General features: G+C 41.0%; 1 protein-coding gene across 3 annotated transcripts; it reads left to right on the top strand.

Annotated features, from left to right (window-relative positions):
• Positions 1-153: 153 nt before the first annotated feature.
• On the top strand, positions 154-10,627 carry FAM161A (FAM161 centrosomal protein A). 3 transcript variants are annotated; one of them, XM_083730272.1, is made up of 7 exons: positions 154-360; positions 2,473-2,708; positions 4,242-5,417; positions 6,974-7,141; positions 7,320-7,419; positions 8,422-8,582; positions 10,300-10,627. In XM_083730272.1, exons 1-7 carry the CDS (start codon positions 226-228, stop codon positions 10,535-10,537), a joined length of 2,214 nt encoding a protein of 737 aa, XP_083586398.1. In that variant the 5' UTR covers positions 154-225; the 3' UTR covers positions 10,538-10,627. The 3 variants fall into 3 exon arrangements, with proteins under 3 accessions (XP_083586398.1, XP_083586400.1, XP_083586399.1); XM_083730273.1 differs by lacking the exon at positions 154-360 and adding an exon at positions 2,040-2,196; XM_083730274.1 differs by lacking the exon at positions 6,974-7,141.

Below are 10,627 nucleotides of genomic sequence, written 5' to 3' on the forward strand. Positions count from 1 at the left end.
AGGGGGTTGGACTAGATGACCCCTGAGGTCCCTTCCAACTCCGCAGTGCGAGAGAGAAGAGAAAGGACGAGAAGAGCATCCAGCAAAGGGCCTTTCTGGAACAGCCGGGGCTCCGCGTTCGCCAGCGGGCGAGGGCTTTTTGTCCCGCGGGAGGCGCCGTAGCGCCGTCGCCTTGGCAACCGAGCCGGGCCAAGCGGCCTTGCGCTGCGCCGCGCGAAGAGAGCCATGGACGCGGCCCACCGAGCCGCCCTGCTCGCGGCCTCCTGCCTCCACACGCCGGTCGACCCGCGCACCAGGGCCCCGGTCGCGCTTTACGAGAGGGAGGGCGGAAGGCCCGCGCCGGGGGGCGGCGAGAGGCAGGTAGGCGGGAGGCCGAAAGCGGGGGAGGCCAGAGTCGGCGGGGGGGGGGGGGGCGGAGCTGCCCCCTGGTGGCCGCGGGAGGGAACGGCAGGAGGAGCCTTTGCCCCCTTCCTCCCAGGAAAAGAGGCACTTGCTGCGTGTCTCCAGGCAAAAGAGCGGAGGGGACAAGGGACTATTAAGTTTAATATTAATATTAATATTAATATTAATATTAATATTAATATTAATATTAATATTAATATTAATATTAATATATTAATTAATTAACAACAACTGCAATAATAATAATAATAATAATAATAATAATAATAATAGTAGTAGTAATAATAAACTTAATAGTCCCTTGTCCCCTGAAGCAAGCACGCACACATGCAATAACCACAAAGAAAGAAAAATAATAATGAAAATACTCCCACCCAGTCATTAGCAGGCAAACAACTATTTTGCCAAAGAGCAGGGAGGGGGTTTAGGCTAGATGGAAGTAAAATCTTTTTATTGTTTTTGTTTATTCATTTATTTCGCACAATTTATACACCGCTTGATTGTTAAAAACCTCAGAGCTTTTTAGAAAAAGATAAAACAATAAAATCGAGAAAAATTCACAACCATAGTTTAAAACCTGCAGAAGTTAAAATACTGAAACAGATTAAAATTACCTGAACTTTCTAAACCCCTGGTAAGGCTCGTCTAAACAAGATTTTTTAAGCTTAAAAAGGTAAACATAAGCTTACTAGTTGCTTTTTACCCAGAAGATCGCCAAGTGACTTCCAGCCTTAAGAGAAGGGAAAATATTGGGCCATGGGGAATTAGACATCAATACATCGTCTAAGGTAACATGTATGAAAAAATAAAAGCCACACAACCACCATGTAAATAACTTGGAGAAATCAGCAGCCAAAGCTTTTCCAGCTGTGATTGCAATGATTGGAAATCGCAAATGCTAGCAGCTAAGAAAAACGGTTGTTAAACCAAATATGCTTACTAAGAAAGAAAGAGAAACACTGCAAGATTGACAACTCCTCTCAAAATCACCCATGCTTGTGCCTTGAATGACTGCCGGATTGGCACACATTTAACCAGCCGTGCTTTTATTAGCACAATGAAAACTCTGCGAGTGAAACATGTCCCTCTTGTGCACTTTGGCTTTAAACGGAGGTGGCGGGTCTTTCTGATGTCAGGAGTAACCATGACATATTATATATGCTGGGCTGAAAATGCTGACCGTCGGATATTGCTGTAGGTCCGGTTTTGTTCTGTATGAGTGGAAGTTGCACCTTGCCAGGCTGTGCAAAGGTCTGCCTTTCCACTCTGGCATGAAGGAGAGTGCATATTGTAAAGTCTGTGTGTATTTGTGTATGATGGATTAGGCTCTATGACACATGGGTCGTCCTCCTGCCTCCCGTCTTTTCTGCTGCCAATCATGTCACTGGGCTGTCACTTAGAACAAGAAAGGTGGCAGACTGAAAACCTGCTCTTTAATGAGTAGTAGTGTTCTAAGAATAAAAGCGTGCACTTTTAAATTTGTCAACTGCAAAGGTAATAACACTGCAAGTTTTGAAACATTCTAAATTCTTTAACTTGCATGCTCTTTTTTACAATCAAGTGGTATATAAATTGTATGAAATAAAGGAAAACCGATGGAATCAGTTCTAAATGGTTTTACTTCTCTTATTGCATTTTGATTGAAGACATTAGCATAGGTAATGTTTCTGAGAATTTGTAAGTCACAAATAGTATAGGAACCAGATGGTATTTGTATACCAAGCCTACACAAATCTCTTAATGAGCTTTACATCAAAGGAGTCAAAATGAGTTTACATGCAGCTAACCAGAAAGGTACATAGTGTTGTAGTATATCTGTTGATGAAATGCAATTATTCATTTGAAATTAGAAATAAAAATGGATTTAAATGTTTATTACAGTTGAGCAACTTTGGCTATAGGATGATGTCATGCAGATTGGACCCTACTTTTACCATTTCTCAGCAGTTTTCAATGCTGAGAGACCCCAAGTTCTGCAATTGATGGCACCTACCACTTGACCAAATTATTAGCATTTTATACTTATTTCTCCAAGGGGAATGAAAACATTATAATACTATTCTGTTTTAGGATAGTTTGAGTCCTGAGAGACAGCAGCGTTCTACTGGACATGCCGATTGCAGAGACTGGATAGACCTCTCCAAAATGTACCTTTCGAATCAAGAATATTATTTAAAGCTGGAAGAGCTTAAGTACGCTCACCTGGAGACCATGGCAAAATTGGAAAACATGTATCGGAATAAACTGTATCTAAAAGATGTCCAGCCTTTAACAAATGTGGATGTGACCCATAGTATGAATGATAGGTATGGTTTGTAATCTATTTTTGTAGTATTATTTCTTTGAAGATGTTAAATGTTGTAGTTACAGGCAGCAACCCTTTTAGGGGTTGACACGTGATTGCTGATGCGCAGGTCTTTTGGACCTGGAAGAGGGCAGAACTGGGGGCGGGGCGGGGGGGCGGAACAGGGCATAATGGGGTGGGGTGTGCTTATGTGTGCTCTGCTGACACATGCAGGGGCCAGGAATGGAGCCTCTGCATGAGATAATTACTGCCTGTATATATACTATGGAGGAATCTACATGCTGCTAATCTCACCAAAACTGTGTTTTACCGGTATATACTATATGCCAACAGCTTAACTTTTTAAACTGCCAAAGAACCTTCAGTTCTAGATTTTTGTATCTGGCTGCACTTGCCTCCCTGCAGGGAACTCAGAAAGAACAGCTGAACAAGGAAGAGAACTGAGTATTGTGTGTGTGTGTGTGTGTGTGTGTGTGTGTGTTTCTTGCCTTGATTTGTTTGAAAATATCCTTAATTGTAGGATAAACTCCTTAATCCTACTGAAAACGTCAGAATTGGTTCAACTGTTGTGGTGTACAATAGGTTATATATAGATATAGATGTTGGAAGGTAATTATTTAACTTTCAGAGTTAGAGTGTGTAACACTGCTAATTGCTTAACTACTGTATGCTTAAGCAATTGGGAGTGCAGAGTTGCATCCACTTTCTTCCCCACTTGATCCTTTTGGGCTGGAGTGTAAATTCTTCCTAGGGATTTAGCACCAATTAACTATTACGTCTGATGGTGGCATTAGCTGATGCTAAGACTAACCAGGCTTCTTGCTTACACCAGAATCTGAAGCCATGGCTTAGGACAGAAATACTGAAATGGGACTGAAATGAAATTTCAGGAACATAGTATGCGGCTTTAATACCAAGTCAGCCCATTGATTCATCTAGCCCCGTGTTGCCTCCACTGACTGGGCGCAGCTCTCCAGAGTTTCCAGTTGGGTTCTTTCCCAGCAACACCTGAAAATTCCAAGGATTGAACCTGGGACATTCTGCATGCAAAGCAGAGGCTCTGCTAATGAGCTGTGGCCTGTCTCCCTATTCATAGTAACAAATTACTTTTGCTTAGGGTTTTCCAAAGGTTTTAGAACACTGTGCAGATACTCCTTAGGGAGCGCCTTCTAAAATTAATTTTCAGGACGACTTATTTTTACTTCTATTCTCTGTCTTACAGGAGACCAGTGATGTGAGTTCTGATCACAGACATAAAGCTAACATCCAGCCTATGGTTGCTTGGTCTTAACACAAATATTTCACTAAACTGTACATTTTATCATAAGGAACAAATGCAGTTTGGGGAAAGCTATTTTTCATGCTTCTGGTAACAAAGGCAATGAGCTGGGACACAACCAGTATAGGCCAACCTGCTATACTGGTGGGATTCTTTAGACTTGAAATGCTCCTTCATTCTGTTATTCATCAAAGCAGTCTGGTTATATTTTGCCGCGTGCAGAAAACTAACCTTCACATTATTATTTCCTTTTAGATCTTGGGAGCCAAGGCCTTTTCAACCTCAGAATATGTGTAAATCATTTTCTGAGCCTGATTTGAACAATTCTTTTCATTCAGATTTATCTCATATATCTGATAAAGAATTAGAGTTAGAATTCAGTGAAGACAGATCACTTACATTTGGTAAGGTGCAAGCTGAAAATTCATGGGATGGGTCATCTTTGGAGGACTATTCTCACTGCAACCAAAGTATTTTATCCAAATTACAGACTTTGAGGAAGAGCAGGAGGAAGAAAAAAAAGTGGTCCCCAAAGATCACAATACCTGAGCCTTTCCAGATGACTATCAGAGAAGCTAAGATAAAACAACAGAACATAAAGTCAAAGTCACTGATTGAACTGGAAAATAACTTGCTGAAGAAAGAATTGGAGGAGGAAGCAGAATGTCAAAAGAAATTCCGAGCCCATCCAGTGCCTGCTTATGTCTTTTTCCCTCTCTATCATGATATTATGCAGCAAAATGAAGAACGTAGAAAGTCACTAAGAGAGAGGAGGCGAGAGATCCTTCTAGCTACACAAAAGCCATTTCAGTTTATTGAGCGGGAAGCACAAAAGAAAGAAATGAAAAAAATGCAGTTGAAGGACGTTTCTTCACCAGAAAAGAAAGCAAAAGTATTCAAAGCAAAGCCAGTTCCTAAATTTGTTTATAGTTCAGAAAATAACGAGAAGCTAAAGGAGGAAGAGCTTTATAGAGATATTAGAATTCAGATGAGATCAGAAGAACTTCTGCGCAATTCATCTCTCCCTAACAGTAGGTTAGGAAACAGGGGCATTAATAAGAATAGGCAGCAAAATCATCTTGAGCTGACTAAAGTGGAACACAAACCAAAGACCAAAGCCAAGGTCCCAGATTTTGAAATTTTACATCAAAAATTCCTGAAGCAGCTTCAGAGACAGAAGAATGTGAAACACATTACAGCCTGTGAACCCTTCAATCTCTGTACACCAAATATAGCATCCCACAAAGAGAAAATTCTTGAGGACATTCAAATGGATGAAGAAAAATTAAAGGAAACACGCTGGCCCTTTGCTTCTTCAAGAGCTAAGCCTCAAATGAGGTCTTTGAATGCAAATTCATCTCCTTCAGGCTGTGAAGAATCTGTATCTCCAAGAATTACAGAATCTACAAGACGACGACTACAAGCAGTCAGGTGAGCTGTTCACAGGCCTGAACTGATGTAATTGTCGTTAGTTTAATTTCAAGTTTCCTGTGGAAAAATAAAACCACATTGATGCAATAAGGTACTAAATACTTGTTTTAGTTATCGCTGCATATCTTAAGTGAAGTTAAAACTACGATCCACATGGGATGAACGAAATAATAATAATAATAATAATAATAATAATAATAATAATAATAATAATAATTTATTATTTATACCCCGCCCATCTGGCTGGGCCTCCCCAGCCACTCTGGGTGGCTTCCAAAAGAATATTAAAATACTATGATACATCAAACATTAAAAGCATCCCTAAACAGGGCTGCCCTAAACAGCCCTGTTTTTCTCTATTATTCTCTGTTTATAATGATTTTACTAATTGCATGTGGATTTTTTTTATATAAATAATTTTTATTGGTTTTCGTATCTGTTTAGCAACATATGACAACATAATCATGTTAATCATATTAATTTTGGTTTTTTTGATAACGAAATATGAAGATTATCTTTGAATGCGTGAAATTCATGCTATTTTGGAGAGGAATTCAGTGTTGCACTAAGGCAATCATTTCATCAGAGCAAGCATTTCAGATGAAACGAACCCCCCTTTCCTTCCTCCATGTGCTGTTCTGGGGCTTTCAGGGAATGGGGGTGGCGGGTGGGGAAGTCCTTCTCCTCCCCATAATTGTTTTAAGTCACACTCCATTGTCAGCAGCTGATTTTGCGTCCCCTCTTCCCAGATCTGGTGTCTGGTGTTGGGGAGCACTGAGATGAGCAATTCCTATAATTTTAGTATTTCTATTGTTCTGTTGTTTCTTCCCAGAGTTTCCTGCCTATTTCCCATTTTCTTTATTTTGCTTAATAAAAAGTTGAAAAGATCTAGTGAGCAATGACTGAACTGTTTATCCTTGTTTACTTCCTGTATTAAAGTTACCTTACTATTACCGTGATGGCATCCATTCAAGATGTTGATTAGATGTTATTAGTTGCTAGATTTACACGTGCTGATATTTACACAAGGTACGGTATTTGGAGCTCAGGATGTCTCTTCAGTGCCTTCCAGGACATATTTTTGAGATATGGCTGGTACCAGCATCAAGAAAGTTCATAGTGGGGTTCTCCTGTTATATTAAGTTATGCCAACCTTCTTACTCATTCCATGATCTACAGTAATAAGTCATAGAAAAAGTTGAGATTGACACATACCCATTCACATCATTTTTTATTAAATGTATCACAAGACTAACAAAATATTCCAGCAATTCAAAAGAAAGAAAGAAAGAAAAACAATTGCGCACGATCATGTATAAGGTAAAGAGATAAAACATATTTTTAAATAATAAAAAAATAAACTTACACAAAAGAGGCAACATGGTAGTATTCCAAGACAGGACAGAGGCACCAGATGAAATAATATTATTTGGGTGGGATTTGCCAGCTGTGTGAAGTACATTACTTCTTGATCTGTATAAGTGTATCCTTGAGAAATTCTATAAAGCCTTTTCTCAATTTAAATTTATTTAGTTCTACTTTATTTTGTTATTCAGGGAGTCAGCAGAGGAAAAAAGAAAGGTAGAAGAAGAGAAGAAGAAAAATAAAACAAAACAAAAAGAAAGAGCAAGAAAGCTACAGAGACTTATATACACCCGGGCTGAGGCAAATGATCCCCATCAAAGTTTGGCTCAGATGCATAAATCGAAGTTTAAAATACTCAGGTATTCTGCTAATGTAGTCTCCAAATCCTGACCCAATAGGTGCAAGATCATTAGTTCAGTAGCAGGCCCTCAAAGTGTGTAACATAGTTTAGTCTTGCTGCTTCTATTTTTATTTTGCTGTGAAAGTTCATGATTAAATTCCATACCATTTCCATGTCATGGTATATTAAAAAAACAGGAAACATGAAAAGCAGAGAATGAAGGAATATCTCCAGGAGCTGGAAGAAATGGAAGAAAGAGTGAAAAAGAGGCCGCTGTTGTTGGAACAAGCGACACAGGTTATTGACATCTCTCATATATTGGGGTGCCAGCTCTCTTCTTTATCTGATGATCAAGAACTGTCACTGAGGTGATGCAAGTTAAGCCACCCTCCCAGGCTCCGTCTCCCATTGCATCACTTCTGCACGCCTCATTTCATTTGTGTGTGCTTTCTCAGCCAGCAATGATTGCTGCCTTCCTGGTTATAATTGTGTACAGTAATGTCCCTGTCAAACTGTCTTATTTTATACTCTGCCTTCCTAATCCACCCACCACAGTGTGAAGAGTAGAGGAGATGCTACTTAATTTAACTGTGATTATTTACACTTGTTTTGTTTATTTGCTTGATTTCTAGTCTGCTTTTGATGCAGAAGGATCCCAAGCGGCTTACTTAAAATAATGCAACAACATTAGGTCTGCTTCTTCCATTTCTGGCACATGGCATTGCTCTGTTGCAGTATGTCTTCCCTTCTACCTAAGGCTGCAAGTCAAGGGCAGAGATGGATGAACCAGCTACAGCTGAGCAGATATGTCATCTAAACGTTTAATATTTTTAACATGTAATTTAAATATTTAATGTGTTTGCCGGCGCAGAGGTGTTGAGTACCAAATTTTAAAATGCCACTGTCTAAAGCTTTGTGTTTGTGTTCCACAACATTCTCGTGCTCTGAGGTCATGGATGTTTGGCAACCAATGTACACATCCACAGCCGTATACAGTGGTACCTCAGGTTACAGACGTTTCAGGTTATAGACGCTTCAGGTCACAGACTCCACTAACCCAGAAATAGTACCTTGGGTTAAGAACTTTGCTTCAGGATAAGAACAGAAATCGTGCGGCGGCGGTGCGGCGGCCTCATTAGCTAAAGTGGTGCTTCAGGTTAAGAAAAGTTTCAGGTTAAGAACGGACCTCCAGAATGAATTAAGTTCTTAACATGAGGTACCACTGCATATTCTTTAAATTTAAGAGTATCTTAGTAATGTATTTTGTTATTCTTTTACTCTACCTCTCCTAAAATATAGAAAAATGCACGAATAGCAGCCGAGAAGCATTACTGCGGTATTCTTCGAGAGTTGGGCCTATGTGAAGAGTTTGTTTCAAAGAAAGGTGAAACAGCTCCAGAAAGGCTTTTGCAGGACCATTCCAGTGGCGGCTCTGACATTTTGACAGCAGATGGCGAAAGGTAAATACTGCCAGTGGTTGCTATAGATCAGGAATGGGCAACTTGTGGCCTTCCAGATGTTGTTGGACTCCAGCTGCCAGCAACTGCCCAGCCAAGGTGGCCAAGGATCAAGGATGATGGAAGCCGTGGCCTAACAAAATTGGGAGGGATGCAGATTCCCTATCCCTGCCCTAGATGTTTTAAGAGGGAGACTGACAACTTTAATCTCAAATTGCCCCTTTTGCTGTAGCTTATTCTAATAGCACAGAACTCTAAAATCCAAAGCCTCATGTGCATGTGGCATGTCTGCACCTCCTCTCTGGAGAGAGACTTAAATCTCCATTGGGTGACAGCATCATGTGAGGCAGCATCAACCTCCCCTTCCTCTTTTTCCCTCTTCTGGCCTCCATGCTATCCCAGTCTGGTCTAGCGGGTTCCCCAACTCTCCAGAGCACATTTGGGGGGCATGCAGGGGACTGCATGGGATATGGTGAGAGATCTGTCCTGCCAGCTGTGGTCATTCTACTGGCAGCTGGACACTGTTGGATTTCACCCATTGAAAAGAATGTGAAAATATTCACAGCCCTTATACCTGCAGTTGATTGGTGGATTGAAGAAGTGATGGTAATAGTACTCAAAGTAAAGCAAACTGCCAAAACCTAAAAGTCCACGGATGCTTCCTCTATCTGGGATTATGCTAAGTTTGCATTTCCTTTTTTACTCAGTTATTAGGTTATTACATCAGAACTGCAAGAACTGGAATGGGCAAGGTAATCAAGCAGCCAAGAGGTTTTATTTGCAGCTTTAGGAAAATCAACAGCAGACTTGGAGCTCTCTGGTGGACATGACAATAGCTGCCCTTATTCTAGTGTTCCCTAGAATGGAGGGGCTGTGAGGCCACCCCCTGAACCATCCCATATATACCAATCATGTTGGAACATTAGTAATTTTAGCTTGAAAAGTTCTAATTGAGCTGACCTAGCTGGGCTTGTGGCTGATTATTCTATGGAGACTGACTGGCACTTATAGCTAGAGCTAGGTCCATGAATATGAGGACCAACCACATGCATGGCTCCAATACCGGAGTGCTGATTTTAAAAACAAGGCTATTCTGTATATTGCTTCACACAGAAAGCAGGCTGTTTGGAGACTTGCTTCAGGATGTCCTCAAGAAAGGACACAGTGATGGTTTTATCACTTACTGTCTTCTTACAGTCAAGATGGAGAAGGGCAGGCATCTAGAGTTTACATTCTGCTCCAGGATTCTTTGTTCTTGTGGACTTACGATCCATTTCATCTGGGGGACAGTGATCTTCTGTACCAGTGCACCCTTTGAATATATGTTCATGGCAGCCTGATGGCTTCTTTGTTCATGAGGCATTCCGAGATTGATGGTTTTGTCTCTGCAGATGCCTCCTTTGAGGGTATCTGGGAGGGTTCAGGGCACATGGGGTGGGGGGAAGGAAAAGTGAGAGGACCTGCTGCACAAAGCATAAATCCTTGCACTGATGGACCTGTGACCTAGTGCTGCATTGGATGCAAGCCATAATGCTACACAAGTTGAAACTAAATTGTACAAGGCAATAACATTGTCACCAGTGCAATAACGTGAAATCATGCCAGTTGACAAATTTGAGAATAGCTCCTTATGGCTGTGATCTGATTGGGTCATAATATGTATTCAGCTGTTCTTCAGAGGATGCCAATGGGCAGTGTTTTTCTTCTGTTTCTCCTGTAGTGATAATGAAAATAAATCAGGAGATGGAGAATCTGAGAGAGAGTGGGAGAGCTCACAGCTCCATTCTGCCCAGTCCTGTGGAGAGGAGGATGGTGATGAGGAGGAGGAGGTGGAAGCCTCTGAAGAGGAGGTGGACATGGAAGCTCAGCCAGATCATGATGGCCAAGAGGATCCTGAGTATGAAAGTGAAAACAATGAACAAGCTGCCACAGAAAAATCCAGTGATGATGAAGGCTAACTGAAACACATGGCTGCTTCCATGTTGTGTGGGTTTTGGTGTTTTGAATTTATTCTGTTGCTCCAAATAATATAAGAGATGGAGAAAATG

The sequence above is a fragment of the Podarcis gaigeae genome (assembly GCF_964106915.1).
Source record: "Podarcis gaigeae genome assembly, chromosome: 3".
Classification (NCBI taxonomy): domain Eukaryota; kingdom Metazoa; phylum Chordata; class Lepidosauria; order Squamata; family Lacertidae; genus Podarcis; species Podarcis gaigeae.